Source organism: Falco naumanni, chromosome 8, assembly GCF_017639655.2.
Source record: "Falco naumanni isolate bFalNau1 chromosome 8, bFalNau1.pat, whole genome shotgun sequence".
NCBI lineage: Eukaryota > Metazoa > Chordata > Aves > Falconiformes > Falconidae > Falco > Falco naumanni.
The window spans coordinates 31,828,735-31,844,504 of record NC_054061.1 but is presented as its reverse complement, the minus strand read 5'-3'; the positions used below and the strand labels follow the sequence as shown (position 1 = coordinate 31,844,504).

At 39.0% G+C, this 15,770-nt stretch overlaps 1 protein-coding gene across 2 annotated transcripts; it reads right to left on the bottom strand.

The window, feature by feature from the left end:
* Window positions 1-3,225: 3,225 nt before the first annotated feature.
* Window positions 3,226-15,386, bottom strand: DDX18 (DEAD-box helicase 18). 2 transcript variants are annotated; one of them, XM_040604249.1, is made up of 14 exons: window positions 15,188-15,386; window positions 14,854-15,036; window positions 13,707-13,850; window positions 13,066-13,201; window positions 12,484-12,584; window positions 12,171-12,370; window positions 11,968-12,082; window positions 9,880-10,019; window positions 8,871-9,032; window positions 7,916-8,068; window positions 7,082-7,195; window positions 6,097-6,153; window positions 4,585-4,762; window positions 3,226-3,969 (listed from the first exon to the last, which is right to left on the bottom strand). In XM_040604249.1, the coding sequence occupies exons 1-14, from the start codon at window positions 15,303-15,305 to the stop codon at window positions 3,827-3,829; spliced, it is 1,944 nt and encodes a 647-aa protein (XP_040460183.1). In that variant the 5' UTR covers window positions 15,306-15,386; the 3' UTR covers window positions 3,226-3,826. The 2 variants fall into 2 exon arrangements, with proteins under 2 accessions (XP_040460183.1, XP_040460182.1); XM_040604248.1 differs by having other exon boundaries at window positions 14,854-15,030; window positions 15,188-15,385.
* Between the last annotated feature and the right edge of the window lie 384 nt (window positions 15,387-15,770).

Here is a 15,770-nt window from a genome sequence, read left to right as displayed (position 1 = left end):
CACACTGATTTTACTTTGCATGCCTAGCCAGTTTATTCCAGGCTTCTTTCAGCACTGTTAGTTTGAACAAAATACCAGCCCACCTCTTAAGGGCTAATAACTGGCTCTTTTCTAGTTGTTAGGTTTTTAGATCTCTGTAAAAGCCCTTGTTAAGTTTTGGGGGGGTTGAATTAACTGGACAACCATCCTCTAAACAGAACATTGGTAGAACTGGGGGGAAAAAAAAAAAAAAAAAAAAAGGAAAAAAAAAAAGGTCACAGACCTGTGCTGTGCCCTGTCAGTAGCCAGCCTTCCTTCACAGTGGGAAGAAATTGGAGACCTCTACTAAAAAAACTGTGTGTTTTGTTTTTTTTTTTAATCACATAGTCCTTTTCACTCTTCCTGTGAGAACTTGCTTCCCCTAAGCCTTACATTACTGGCTTGAAAGCAAATCATTACAGTACCTAAAGCTTACTTAAACTGAGTCAACTCATACGTGAAACAAAAAGGCTAATTACTGCCAAAATACAAACAACTTATTTACCGCAGACCTACATAGATAGCATCTCACCCAGTTCTCAAGTATTCTTGCTCTGTGCTGTCAATAAACATGCCCTCTAGCTGCGACAAATACGATGGCAACACTTTCTGACTAGTCTTGTGCTTGTCTGTAACTCGGCAGCGTTATGGCACAGGAAACTCGTATCATGACAAGATTTTTCATGATTATGAGCAGTAGGCTCAGCAATGGAATTCTCCTTTATGGGCCTGTTCCAGGAACTGTCAAAAAAATCTTCCAGTTCATGCAGGACAGTTTTGATCACCCTCTTAAGTGGTTTAAAGAGTCCAATTTCTTTGTCAAGGTTCTCGGATAAAGAAGGCAATTTCTCAAGGCACACAATATTAGTCCCCAACCTATCAGTCACTGTTATGAGACAAGCCTTGAGAGTCTGATGGCTGAGGTCTATTAACTGCTCACAAGATTGATAACAGGGTAAGTTGCAAAGGAAACAGATTTCCAATCAGTTTGACAATCTTTTAAACTTCTTGCAACACCATAGTAGAATAGATGCTGCCTGATACACACAGATATTTCATCAGAAACTATTTTTCACTTATGATTCCATAAACAAAAAGAAAGGTAACTGCATCTGCACAACCTAGGAAGCTGGAGCCCTGCTCTTTCAATTCCCACTTAGTCTCAGCTCAGGAATTTATCTTCTGCTTAATCAGGAAATTACAGCATAAAATAGCAGACTATGTAGCTACTACAGGCTGGGCTGCTGTTACATGTTTATGTTTATGTAACAGCATTAACTTTTTTTTTTTAGGGTAAGCTAGTACTACTCTAGACCAACACCATCCAGTCTTTTCATCTCCTAGATGAGATCACTTCAAAGATTTTTTTTTGTATTACGGTATATAAGAAAATGCAAATCAAATATACTAGGGAGTTGTGCAGACTTGTGCCAAACTCCTGTTTTTCAATTGTCCTTGTTTCAGACTTAGAAACTGACAGTGCCTCAACTCTTCTGCAAAAATTAGGTGGAACTGGAGGTTGTCCAGCTGCTGGGAAAGCAGTCAGCTTTCTGCTCCCAGAACAAGGAGCAACAGAAAAAAGCTGTTCTCTGTGAAGTAATTTTTGCCTACAGAGCAAAGTAGCCGGAATTCTGATGGGCTTTTAAACCCAACCAGTTCTGGTTATGCAGCACATGGTCAGACAGGTGGTCACTGACTGTGCCCATCATCTCAGCTTTTTTCCTGTTCCAAACAAATACTCCACACTACTTCATTCACACTGCTTGTTCCCACATTGTGGTTATGTGGGATCTTTACAGTGGTTTACTGTAGCTTTGCTTACATCTCTTTCCAAGTAAATGATTTTGCAGTTCATCTCAGTCTGTCAGAGTTAATTTCACTATAATGTAAGTTAATTCCCATACTGTAACTGCACAGCTTGCAGATGTAGACAAAACCCCTTAACTGTATGATGCTGTAGATCTCAGAGGAAATTCTTAACATGTGCTATTAATGAACAAGCATGAGAACTATTTTGACATCTATTATTTACAAATATATAAGAAACCCCAGAATCAAAGATTAGAACGCAATGCCCAGGCATCACCTGCTTAGTATTGCTTACCCTTCAGAGCAGATTTTGCTTTTTCATTGCAACTCTGGAAGCACAAGACACTCAAATCCTAGTAACAAAATTAATCTACTTAAATATTTTGACCTATCAGAAGTTCTTAATATCTGACCAATGTTATTATGAGTTTTGAAAAGCCCATTAGGGCTTAAAGTCAGTTGTTTCATAGAAAAGGGAAAAAAAGGCAAAAGAAGGCAACACAGTTCTAAATGATGAAAGCACTGGAACAGAATGGTCCTAAAGTTTTCCCTAAAACCCAATCCGGTTTCTCCAAAGGTCAAAAGAAAGTTCGCCAGTGTTTTTCTGCAATACTTCCAACGCACATACCATAGTTTTAAATCTGACATGCTACTTCAAAAGACCTAAGGAACAACAAACAGCCCATTTGATACTGGAATAACTACATATGCTTTTGTATTTATAATTGGTCCTGGATTACATTTTAGATGTAAATTAAAAGCTGTTCTACTGTAATCACACAGGGCCCAGATTTCTGGATTGTGACATTTCTTTCCTTGCATTGACAGATTTTTAAAGTACTATTGCCCACCACCACTGTAGCCTTGTAAGAACATACCTACCTCTACAATTGTAGATATGAAAACAATACACGTAATAGACTCTACTTTGGCCCAAATGTATTCTTTTTGTACTTAGTCTCCACTTTTCTTCTGTTTGCAATGTGTATTCCCCTCCTCTTCCACTGAAGTCTTTCTATTTCTCCCTCAAAATATTCTTCGAGTGTATTTATATCCCATTTCACTTACCGAGTCTCCCCACTCCCTCAATCCTGTGGTAGTATCTTGGACCTAATAAACTAATACTAAGAAACAATTCACTTTTGTATTTACAAGAAACTAGTGCAAAAACTCTCACTGCATCAAGGTTATGGAGCATTTTAAAAAAACAGTATCTGGGCTAAGTGCTTCAATTTATGCAATTTGTGTTTCTTGATTCTTTGCATATTCATAAGTGAGTACACTAGACTACCAGATTGATAAATTCAGATTTAAAGAGAACAGGAAAGAAAACCAAACTAGAATGTTACCATTTTATCACAACATTAAAAGAAACAAGTGTTAAGCATGTCTCAGATGTAGTTTAAGAGATTTTTTTTTAATCTTGGACACTGTACTTGTAATACAGATATGACTGAAATGAATCATAAGTTCATACAACCTTAATTATTTATAGGTATGTTCTGTTCTAAAGGAGTCTTCCTCCATTCTTCAGCATATTTGATGAACAGAGCAGAGATCTGTAGCACTAAAAACCCTAGTAATGATTCATGTGATTAATTTTTTTTTTTTAATCTTAAATCTTACACTGTAATCTGTTGTATTGTGTAATCCAACAATTTTCAGAGGCCTGCATAGGAAAAAGGGTAAATGAAGGAAATTCTTCTATAAAACCTGGGTTTTTTCTTTAATAAAAAGCACTATAGTATTGACTTAAGATAATTATATTCAGCTATCTTTTTCCTTACAACAAGTGTGGCAACATTAGCTAGCCATATTCTCCCTTTCTATCTTTAGTCTGCCTTCCAATGAGTCTTCCTGTATAAAATATGTTCCCAGAAACAAAACCATAAAGACCCCTAAAATCTGAATAGAGCAGTTTATATTGGAAGTAACTCCAAGATGGTTTTGATCAAGGTAGTCTATTCCAATGCCACAAGCCATTTTAATGAACATATAATTAACGAGAAAACTGCCGACGGTCCGATTTCTTGCTGATGTGTTTGAAGATTTTAGCTTTGTGGACATTCTTCGCTTTCTGGTAACCAAATCCCCCACCTCCACCTCTTTTCTGTAGTCTTCTGCCATGGTTACTGTTAACATCTGGAATTTTATTGGTTAAAGAACTTAAAAAGGAATCATTTGAAATGTTGTTTTTTAGGTATTGTAAGGGTTAATAATGTGAGGAAAAAGTAGCAGCATTATACAAAAAGCTGAGTTGCATAACCACAGACAAAACTAGAACTTTGTGCCTGTGATTGTAAATAATGCTTTTATTCCTCCAGTTGTCCAGCTAAGTTGGCCAAAGTACTGCTTCAAATTCCATCCACTGGCAGGTTTGATAGTAGCCCAGATACAGTCTTCTATTTCATGCTCTTGCTCCTCTGTTTCAATATTCCATGATTATTAAACACCTTTCAATGAAAGTATTTTACATGGATGAGAACAATACTCTAGAAGATGTATGCATGTATGCATTCCAGTTATCTGCCACCCCACAGCAACTGAAGTGCATACAGCATGTACGTGCACTAAGACATAGATGTTTGTAGGCATTTTTTGTAGTTTTAGTATTTGGTATTTAACATTTTCTTTGATGCATTTATGTGATTAATAGCAAAAAAAAATATCAGGATTTGAAGTAGCATAGGAATATCAATGAGTTGCATTTAACATAACACAGAAATTCAGCTTTGAAACACTGTAGTAAAAGGATACTGAGGTCAACAAACGGAGGAACTTTAAAACCAAATGAAAGGCTGACTTTGGGAAGATCCAAGTTATTGACGTTATAGATCTGCTTCAGAGAATGGGAGTCGTAAGCTCTAATGTAAGCTTTGTATGCTTCCTGGGCTGACTTGTGAAGGAAGTAGTTCTTCTCAATCAGTTTTTCCAGCTGGTGAGGGATAAAAAAAAACCAAAACAAAACAAGAGGCATATCCAATTATAGCTGTACCAAATGTATAAATCATATTCAAGCAGATTATTTACTGTGTGAGCTGCAGTGACATTCGCTATTCATTTCAGCAAAATTGCCCTGTGACAGTAGAGTGAACATACATATATCAGAGCGCTTTTATAAATAGAGGCACAAAAAAGCCTGAAGCTGAATTACAGTACCAAGCCTCAGCAATATGAAAATTTAAAGAAATATTAAATTGGGTTGTCCCTAACAAGCTAATCGAGGCGTATACAACTGCAGCCACACCACAAAACTGTGTATTGAGAATTAATGGACAACAACAGTATACTTTTATGTCAGACATCTAAACTGTACGAATCCATGTAATTCTATATGTAGCCTTATCTATTTGGTGCAAACGCATCATAAAATAAGCAGTATTAATTCTAACACAAAAATGCAGATGCACTAGTGTAGACTAAGACAATTTATTTGTTGTGGGCTAAGTTCCCAATACTCTTTTGATCCAAGTGCCTCATTTGATGTTTAATGTATATATTAATTCAGCACACTAAAAATAAGTTACATTAGACTTCCATTACTTCCTAATACATTTGTAACTAGGATCATCTTTCTCTGTAAGGACTGTCTTCACTGCTTCTAGTACTTGGTATTTCAAATTTAAACTGCAAAGAAGCTTTACAGAGCTCTTATCAGAAGAATGATTCACAGGACTAAACAACAGTAGAAATCCACAGAATTATCTACACTGTTCTTATTCAACTTTGTGCTCAATGGCTATTTTTGTAGCACTGGAGCACAGAACAGGTTTAGCTGATGCTGGGCTTTATTAACACCAGATAGTTAAAAATACACCTGGACTGCACACTAACATTTCTAAGTGTTGATACTGGCTCTCTTTCTGCACAGTGAAGTCTAAGTAAATCATCTTTTAAGACATATGTTACTCACAATTAATCTGCAGATACACAACTATTCGGTAAAAGCTACCGAGCCCCTGTTTGCTATGCCAGACAAGAACATTCTGTTTAAAAGTTGAAAGCAGGTTTACATCACCATGGCTTTGTGATGTAATGGGAAAAAACAATTCTTACAAGCAAATTCATACCTCATAATGATGACAATTTAATACTAGCTATTAAAAGGGACAATATAACAGAAGGATTTACTGCACAGTACTCATCTACAGAAACTTTTCTAAACAAGTATACGTATTCTTAAACTGCAGCCATTATAGACTATAAATTTCTCCACATAAATTATTACACAGGTATTCAGAGTAGCTGTAGTATGAAGTCATTTCATACCTGAGACTGGATGTCTGAAATTTTTGACCAAGAAAATTCAAATTCACTTAGTGGTACCTTAAACAAAAAAAAAGAAATAAAATATAAAAATTATTTATGCTGTGTAAATAGTGAACGTGTTTAGGACCTAAGACCTGTTGGATTACAGAAGATTCATTTTTTAATACCACAGCTGTATCATAGAATTGTTTAGGTTGGAAAAGACCTTTATGATCAGAAAATCCAAAGTAAACCCAGCACTGCCAAGTCCACCACTAAACCATGCCCCTAAGCCCCACATCTGCATGTCTTTTAATTACCTCCAGGGATGGTGAATCCACCACTTCCCTGGGCAGCCTGTTCAAAAGCTTGACCACCCTTTCAGTAAAGAAATTCTTCCTAATCTCCAATCTAAACCTCCCCTGGGGTAACTTCAGGCTGTTTTCCCCTTGCCCTATTGCTTGCCTTTACATCGATATGCCAGTATTATCACTTCCTTTAAGCTAGAATAGTAAAGGTGCTCAGTATGTCATGTAATTTTACCACTCTAACTTTTGCTTTAGAAGCTATACCACTTCAATTATAAGTGGCAAAAATCTGGAGAGCAACCAAAAAACCGTGCAGTTTGTTCATACTAAAATGATTATGTTTTGAAGAAAGCTATGCTTCTTTTGGAATTAAACAAAATGGAACTGAGTCTTTAAACAGAAAAAACCCAAAACCTACAGAAGCAACATCCAGGTTTTTTATTTCCTCTGGATGGTCAAACTCCCAGTATCCTTCCACAGAGAGGTCACAGAAAATTCATTTAGTTTTTACTAACACAAGTTGCACATTCGCAAAGCTACTGTATGTACACTTAATATTTACCTTTGTGTTGCTGACTTTAGTCTAAACAACAGAACCTATTTGCTTAAAAAATTAAAATATTTGATTGTTACAGTTTTTGCCTTTAAAAAACCTGTTGCACAGTTTAAAAAAATTTAAAAGTTAGACATAAGTTTACCCTGGCTTGTTTTAGGTAACGAAGAAAGCCCAGTTCTTCTGGTCGTAAAATGAGCAGAGCGTGCCCTCTACCATTTATGCCTCTGGCAGTTCTACCAACACGATGAATATACTCCTTTTGGAAAAAATAAGAAACAGCAAGTCCAATCAGTCTTTCAAACATGTAATAATCAAACAGCTGCACACCCCACCCTCCATCCCCCCCCGATTTTAACATTAGTGTAATACATAATCCATTATTTTTTAAGACTTTTTCTTAGCACTGACACATGGATGAGGGAAACTTAAGTGCTGAAGATGCAAAGCATAATTAGGCTGAGACAGAATCCCTGACTAGAAGTATTTTACCTTTTACTGAAATAAATAAAAAAAAAATCTCACTCTACTATAACCGAAAATAAAACCTTGCTTTTGGTATATTTGCTGTATATGTCAGAAATGAGTTTTCTGAGGTTTGCTTGTTTACACTGGACATTTATTCAAATAAGAAAACCCCAAATTTCCACTGCAAAAGCTGTTAGGAGACAGTGATGCATATTAGCTCATACTCCTCCTGAGAAGAGTTTTGTTGTTTAACTTATTAGATTTCAAATTAATTTAACATCACAAAGAATAAAGTTTTTAAAAGCAGCTCTTAAAAAGGTTAACAAAGGTCTCAGCTACATGGAGCATTTCCTAGGAGCTGGTCAAAGAAACGGAAAAAATCAGCAGTGAGAGATGAACATGGCTGAATCCTGGCCTCTGTCAAGCAGCAGTTTCAACTTTTCTCTACAACTACATTTGTAGCTACGATTTGACTTGCTGCTGCAAAGTTTCTCTTATCTCCTTAACTTACTTTTGGATCATCTGGAGGGTCATACTGGACAATCCAGTCAACTTCAGGAATATCCAATCCTCTTGCAGCTACATCAGTGCACAACAGTATTCCAGATTCTGCATTACAGAACTGGAAAAATGTTGTAGTACGTTTGGTTTGTTTCTGCTTGCCCTAGAAGGAGAAGGGAACAGACGCATTAATGATGAACTATCAACTGAAGGAAAAAAAAACAAACAAACAAGTCTGCCAACTTGTAAGCTTAAATCTCATTTCACATACTATAGCACTGCCAAAAATGTAAAATAATTTGAGGCATCTTTCTGTATAAAAAGGACATTTGCAAATCTAGCAATAAGATAGATTACAGGTTAAAAAACAATCAACCAACTACCATACTTGTATCAGTTCTATCAAAGTATACCAAAAAAACCTCCACAAGAACAAAATTAAAAAAGGACATTTATGGTCAGTTATAACTGTTTCATAAACTTTCAGTCAATTCTTTCTCCTAAACTACACATTTTGTGGTTTTGACAAAGTATTTTAAATACTCATCCAAATGGTAAGAACTGGCATAATAAAACCAAACATCACCCTGGCCTTAGAAAAAGCACACAACACTTCAGAGATCACAGCATTTGAATTCCTCTGACAATAGCTTAGCTCCACAAATTGAGTTTTAGTGCTTGTAAAAGGCAACCTCTTGGAAGAAAACAGAAAGCTTTCTACACACAGAGTGTAAATTAACACCAGTGTTCAGTCCTGGTCTGGAAAAGAGCAAGATTAACAGTATTGAGGTGTTGTTATTATACAGTCTTTATCTCCTTCCTCTACAGACTAATCGAGATCATCATCATTTTTCTGAACACAGCGTCTTTTATTAGAAACCGGACTGAAAAAAACAAGGCAAGTATGTCAGTAGCAACTTACAGGTACCACTACCACATTAAAAATCAATGAATAAAATACTTACATGAATGGCCAAAACAGGCAGATCAATATAGTTGAGTAGTTCATAGTGGTACTTTACTGACATACATGAAGAAAAAAATACCATTAGTTTCTTCTTCCGGTTCTTCTTGAGGAATGTGAATAGCAAAAGGAATCTTTTTTCAGATGGACACACGACATATCCCTGGAAATTTTTAAAATATTGTTAAATAAAGCAGTATGGAACAAACTTTTGTTTCAGCAATACCATTAAATCAGGGAAGTGTTATGTTGTGAAACAAATAATTCTTCCAGCTATACTGGGCCAAACCACTCTATTTATGGGCTGTCCCTCTCCTTTGTACATGAAACTCCTAAAGACGATAAAGCTGACAAGAAACTTCTGTACTAACTTGAAATATGAAGAAGTAATTTTTAATTAAAATTACTAGCATAAGTTCAGTGAAAAGTAATTAGTTTATACAATAAAAATTAATTTCCAGAACTTTCAATTACTGACATCAGGCATGAAAAAAAACTGCATAGGGTCCCTAACATTTTTTTTATGATGTCAAGAATTTTAGTTTATGGAATTCTTGCTACTGGTTTACTCCATTAAGGTAATAGCTAGCTACCGGTAATTTTATAACAACATTCATCATGTCAACTGCACAAACACAAACTACTGTGCAACTCCATTTAGTTACTATCTGCAGCAGCAATAATGAAATATATCTGAAGTGTATTTATCTCTAGTAACCAACATGAAAATAGTTAGAAAGACAACTGGAGTGTAGGTGTGTAATACAGGTAAGAACAGACAAGTGTAACTATATTACTACTTCATGAGGTTTTATATCATGTGTCCTGCAAACAATGACTAGATACACATAACTTACTATAGTTAGGAGACTAAATAAAGCCCTTCAGGCAATTGACAGCTTTTGCCCATTAGGACGATAAATGCATTTTAAGATAGCGTCTGTACAACCCAGTTAAAAACATAGTGGACTTCACAGATCATATTCCTTTTAATAACATCTGTGCTTTACCTGTTCAAGACCATCTACTGTTGCTGTCTCCTTGTTATCATCAACCCCAACGTATAACGGCTCTTTCTTCAGAGAGATCTTTGCCAGATCTTCAACCTTTCTGGTTTGTGTAGCAGAAAAAAGCATCGTCTGTCTGCGCTCTGAAAAAATATTTATTTTGAAAAAGACAGCCTCATTTTTTGAACGAGAATTCAAACAGAAAGTCCATAAAATCTCCAGCTGCAAACTCCCCTACTTTTTTCAATTAAATTCGAGTTTAAACATACTGCTGCTGACAAAGAGAGGTGTATTTGTATTATGGATTGTACAGTATGTTTACTTAGGCTGCCCCTACCCCCAAAATCCTAACAGCTATCAAAACACACTATTATCTCTGGGAAAATGTTAATAACTATTTGCAATCCAATTCAGATACAGACCAATGATTTAAATAGAGACCAACCTTGTAATTCTAACTATAAATCAGTTTTACTCCCATATTAAAATGCTTGTGTTAAAAAAAAAAAAATCATGCTAGACTGTGCAAGAAAAAACTTACAAAAGCGCATTGTTACTGTTTGTCTCGCAAAATCAGTCTTGAACATACACGTTTGTGCATGCTATTTAGTCATGTGGCAGTCCATCTGTATCGGACCTCAGCGACTTCAAAGGTCTTAGAGCAGGTGTAGGAAATCTGCCTGCCTGTCATCTCTTAGCTCAAATACACATCCTGATCCTGTAACATTTTCTTGTTACACAAGTACATGGAAAATGCAGACTTAGCCTGTTCCATTTCACAGCTGCAAGAACAGTAGCAATTGTTCCTGCTGAACAACTGGTGCCACTGTTTTTGAAAAACTGCTTTTCTATTTCAAAGTGTCTGTTTCAAAATATAACTTACTTCCTAATGAGACAAAAAATATTTAAACTCATGGAAAGTAAAAATTTCTTTTATCTGTAATTTTCCACCATGAAGAACACATCGTTTTCCTACTTCCATTTTTAGCACTGTTCATTAACAGTCCTCAGGGGATGTTATTTATTACATTTATATATCTGTATTTTAAACATGCAGATCTGAATTTAAGATGTGGAACCTCAAACTATTTATCACTGCTTTTTCATGTACTGTTTCCATGGGTTTTTTTTCTACATTTTGAAAGTTAAAGGGAGAGAGCCTGTTTGGCTCTGAGAATGTGTTTAATACATCAATTATAATGAATAGCTAAATGAGAAATTAGGAGAAGAAGATTTCAAGGCAAGTACTTCATCACAGAATGGTTGGGGTTGGAAGGGACCTCTGGAGAGCATCCAGTCCAACCCCCTACTAAAGCAGGTTCACCTAGAGAAGGTAGCACGGAGTTGCATCTAGGTGGGTCTTGAACATCTCCAGAGCAGGAGACTTCACAGCCACTCTGGGCAGCCTGTTCCAGTGCTCTGTCACCTTCAAAGTAAAGTTCTTCCTCATATTCACACAGAACTACTTCTATTTCAGTTTGTGCCTGCGGCCCTTGTTCTGTCACTGGGCGTCATTGAAAAGAGCCTGGCCCCATTCCCTTGACACTTGCCCTTAAGATACTTGTACAGATGGTAAGATCCCCTCTCAGTCTTTTCTCCAGGCTAAACAGGCGCAGCTCTCTCAGCCTTTCCTCATAAGGGAGATGTTCCAGTCTCCTAAGCTTAAACTGCCTTAAACTTCCCTTCTTAAATGTCCTTAAGATACTGTTCTTGGAGGTATGAAGAAAATTCAAACTGCAAGTCAGAAGACCTTTTCCCTTCCATTTAAGCCTTATTAGGAAATAATGAATTGTAGGAAATAAATGGGCAGCGGAAGATGAATGAAAGAACATAGATGTTAAACTAAAAGGATCTTACATGAATAAAATTATATTCCTAAAGTGCATATGAAAACTCTGTCCTTCAGATGCATGATGTAAAATAAAGTAATATGTACTAACGATCAGAAGAAAAGGACAGAGTAAGACAATCACTCTGAAGTGCATTTACAGAACTATAAAAATGAATGACTTCTCTTATAATAATCGAGTCATAAAGGATACATAATGTTAGTCAAATGATTTCCAAGAAAGACAAGATTTTTTTTCTTACTTGGTAGAAGTTTTATGATCTGTTTCATTTCTTCTTCAAATCCAACCTCCAAGATACGATCCGCCTCATCAATTACCAAACACTGCAAGTTCTTATACATGAAACCTGGAGTGTTCTAGAAGATTAACAAATTCAGAGCCAGACAAGGACAGGAGTTTTATTATGTTTTACTAACACAGATTAGACATGAATATTTTATCTACCTGCATATGATCCAGCAGTCTTCCTGGTGTTGCCACAATTATGTTGATTCCATTTCCAAGTTTCTGTGCTTCTGCTGATCTGTTACTACCCCCCATTATCAGACCATAGGTGTGAACATGATGATTCATAAGTTCTTTAAGAACTCCATAGGTTTGCATAGCAAGCTCCCGAGTAGGAGAAAGAATAATAACACCTGTTCCTAAAAAAATATATCAGACAAGAGTAAGTTACAACTTCTCCAATCCCCCTCCCAGCCATGTCCCTAAATGGCCATGCCACAGTAAAATTCCACTGTGAAATAAAGAGTCTTACCGTTTCTAGGCATGAATTTTAGCTTGTAGATGAGCTCTACTGCAGGAATAAGAAATGCAAGTGTTTTGCCACTGCCTGTTTTTGCAGCTGCTAAAATATCCCTGTATACAGCAAAGTTAGAAAAAGTAGTATTTAGTTGATCGTACAGAGAAAGGAACAATCCTATTCTGAACAACAGTGACAATGTAAAAATGTAACAAGGCTTAAAGAAAACCAGTAGAGTTGGTATTAAGAGTTTGGTGGCAGATGTAGTCCACAGTAATCTGTCACTAGTGACAGCAGGAGACAGCGTCTTTGAGACACCCTGATAAGAAGACTAGTGAAAACAGACTTCTCTGCTGCCAAAGCCAGATGCAAAGCAGTTTCCGTGAGCTTATCCTAAATACTTTTCAGGTGCAACACAGATATACTTTGTTCACTTGTATTAATGTCTATAAACCAAATACATAAAACATACGAGAAAGTATTTTAAAAACCCCAACAGTTTAGCTGCAGAAAGTCACATTTCATGTAGTTAGCTTGCTAGCAAAATTTACACAACATATGGGGTCAATATAGTGATTGAAAAGATGTATTTCTTACCTGCCTTCCAGAAGCGGCTTAATACTTTTATGCTGAATTTCAGTCATGTGCGTAAAACCCATGTCATTTATGCCTTTCAATGTATTCTCACTGACAACACCAGCCAGGGAAGTAAAAGAATTGTCTTCAAAAGCACCTGAAGAAAGGGGGGGAAAAAAAAAAAATAGTCAAACTTATTCCTTCAATTCCATCCACTGACCTAGATGAAAAAAAATTAAAGGACTTTTCCTTATTCCTTTCTTCCATAATATCCTAAGACACTGACAAAATACTCCCTATTAATGTGTCCTTAAGAATACTACAGAGCTGTTAAAACACGAATGCACTGCTGCTCCTGCCAAGTTTACTAGTCATACACCTCCATCTTGCTCTTTAATTGACTTTTTCCTCTGCAGTAAAACATATGTGGGTATATAGGTTTTAAAATATGTTTTCACTAGCAATTTTAAGACTAACAAGAGTGTGCATATAATGCAAATTTCAAAGAACAGTAACTGAGTGACAACTGTACAGTTGCCAGTGTCATGTCACCGACATTCAAACATCTGACTTATAAAACTAATTTGAAAACTGAAACTTGCTCTGGAAGAAAGTGTCAGACCCTGGATTTTTGCACACGTGAAAAAGAGAATGCAAGATACCTGTTACACCTAATGGTAAACTGGGCACTTCATCCTCCTCTCCCTCCTCCTCCTCCACTTCTTTCTCTCCAGAATCCTGCTTATCTTCATCTTCTACCTCCACAGATTCATCTTCTTCAGTTTTTGCTTTTTTAGTTTCTGTATCTAGAATGTTAATTTACAGTAGACAAGTCAGAGATACAAAGGATATGTTCATCATTAAAAGTTCTTCCACAGAGTGAATTTCTTTAGGCTATAAACCACGTACAAATGTCATGCTTTTTTCATGGCGTGGGAGCAGGGCAGGAGAAGGGGAGGCAAGTTTCTGTGGAAACTTCTGAGGCAGACAGCAAAAATATTCCTAAGCTCCTTCCACACAATCCACTTTGCATAGTAGAATAACAAAGCTTAATGTATATTATATGACATTTTGTGTGGAAACATGATAAATTATCCTCTAACAAGTTACAAAATTATTTCCTATCTGTAATGCAGCCATCAACTTTCCAATTCCAACACAGTTTGTGCTCAGGACATGTGAAATGCAATGTCTCCGTTCTGCTTTAAGTACCTGAATCTGCTGAGTGTGACAGCACCTCTTTATCTGCATAACTGTAGTAAGTGGCACAAAGATAAATACATAAGGGATAGAAGCTTCAAATACCTATGTGCATATGTGTCTCTATGCATATATACATGTAAAAATATACACAGATGTAGCAGCGCTTGTGGGGTGTAGCTTTTGGGGGTAGTTTTCCAGCATACTTTATTTTCATAATACAAAGCTGTTGCCCAAGGTGGGATGCACTGCTGGAAGACGTGCTGGCTGCACATTCAAGCACTGATGGCACCCAGCTGTCAAAGCTCTGGTTTGGGTTGACGTGTTTGATATCTATTATAAGCAAGCAAAACAACCATACTTCGCGTTATAAAACAGAATCCTATGCAACAAACTGGTTGCTACTGGTTTAGTATGTATTAAAGTTCCAAAGTTACAGCTGGAACAGGACCGGTAATGCCGAGGACCTCCCGGGCACACCAGGGTGCTGCCCACAGCCGGGCCCACGAACTCTGTCCGACAGGGCGGAAACCGACAGTAGGCGCTTTCCGGGGTCCCCAGGAACACCTCAGTGCTGAGGGCCTGCCTGTGTTTGTCACGCTAACGTACCGCCCTGAGCATCAGCCGCCGCCTTCCTCTTCTTCTTCTTCTTCTTCCTCGCTTCCCCGCCGCGGGGAGCGACCGCCGCCTCCCCGCGCTCCTCGGCCGCCGCCGGCTCTGCCCCGGGGGCCTCTGCTTCGGGGGCGACCGCCGCCGGGGTGCCCTGCGATGCCGCCTCGCCGGGCACGGGCACTGCACGGCGCGGGGGCACGTTCCGGAGAGACAAGGGGGGTAAAAACACAACATCAGCGACGGCTCCGCAAGCGCTCGGCCGGGGAGAGGCCCCGCAGGGCCGCCCGCCCGGCCTCGTCCCCGTCCCGTCCCCGCCCCGTCCCCGCCGTACCTGCCCCCTCGGCCTCCCGCAGCTTCAGGTTGCGCTGCCGCAGCTTCAGGTTGCGCTTGTGGATCTTTCTGCGGAGCAGCCGCATGGGCAGGTTGCCCGCGGCCACCGACACCGACATCGCCGCCGCCCGGCCCCGCTCAGCCCGCCACGCGTGGGGAGTGCAGCACGGCGCACGCGGGCCCGCCGGAACCGCCGCCCGGCCGCCAGGCCTGATGGGCGGCCCGCAGCGCCCCCCGGCGGCCCGGAGGTGACAGCGCCGGCCGGCAGCGGCTGGGTCCCCCCTGCGGCGGGGCGAGCCCGGGCACGGCTACCACGCCGCGCCGCCTGTCCCGCCGTGGGCGCTTGTCCCCGCTGCCCGTCCCTTAGCGCCCCGTTTTACCCCTGGGAAGGGACTCGCCGTCTCCGCCACAGGCACCCGTTACCCCACAGCGCCCGTTCGCCCGGTAGCGCTGCCTCCGCTGGTGGCTACAGGTGCTTAACTCCAACGCGAGGAGTTATGTTCTCGGGCATCCATCCACCTGCGCGGTGCCACATGTAGCACCTCCAGGAGAGGTGGGTTCAGGTACCCCCTGCGTGCCCTCCC

Excerpts from the sequence above, each read along its gene's own strand:
- DDX18 (XM_040604249.1), bottom strand. The coding sequence starts at position 15,305 with ATGTCGGTGTCGGTGGCCGCGGGCAACCTGCCCATGCGGCTGCTCCGC. Across the intron at positions 15,037-15,187 it reads GCGGGAGGCCGAGGGGGCAG|TGCCCGTGCCCGGCGAGGCG; the intron begins GTACGGCGGGGA and ends CGCGCCGTGCAG. Across the intron at positions 13,202-13,706 it reads TTTACCATTAGGTGTAACAG|GTGCTTTTGAAGACAATTCT; the intron begins GTATCTTGCATT and ends CCCTTTCTTCAG.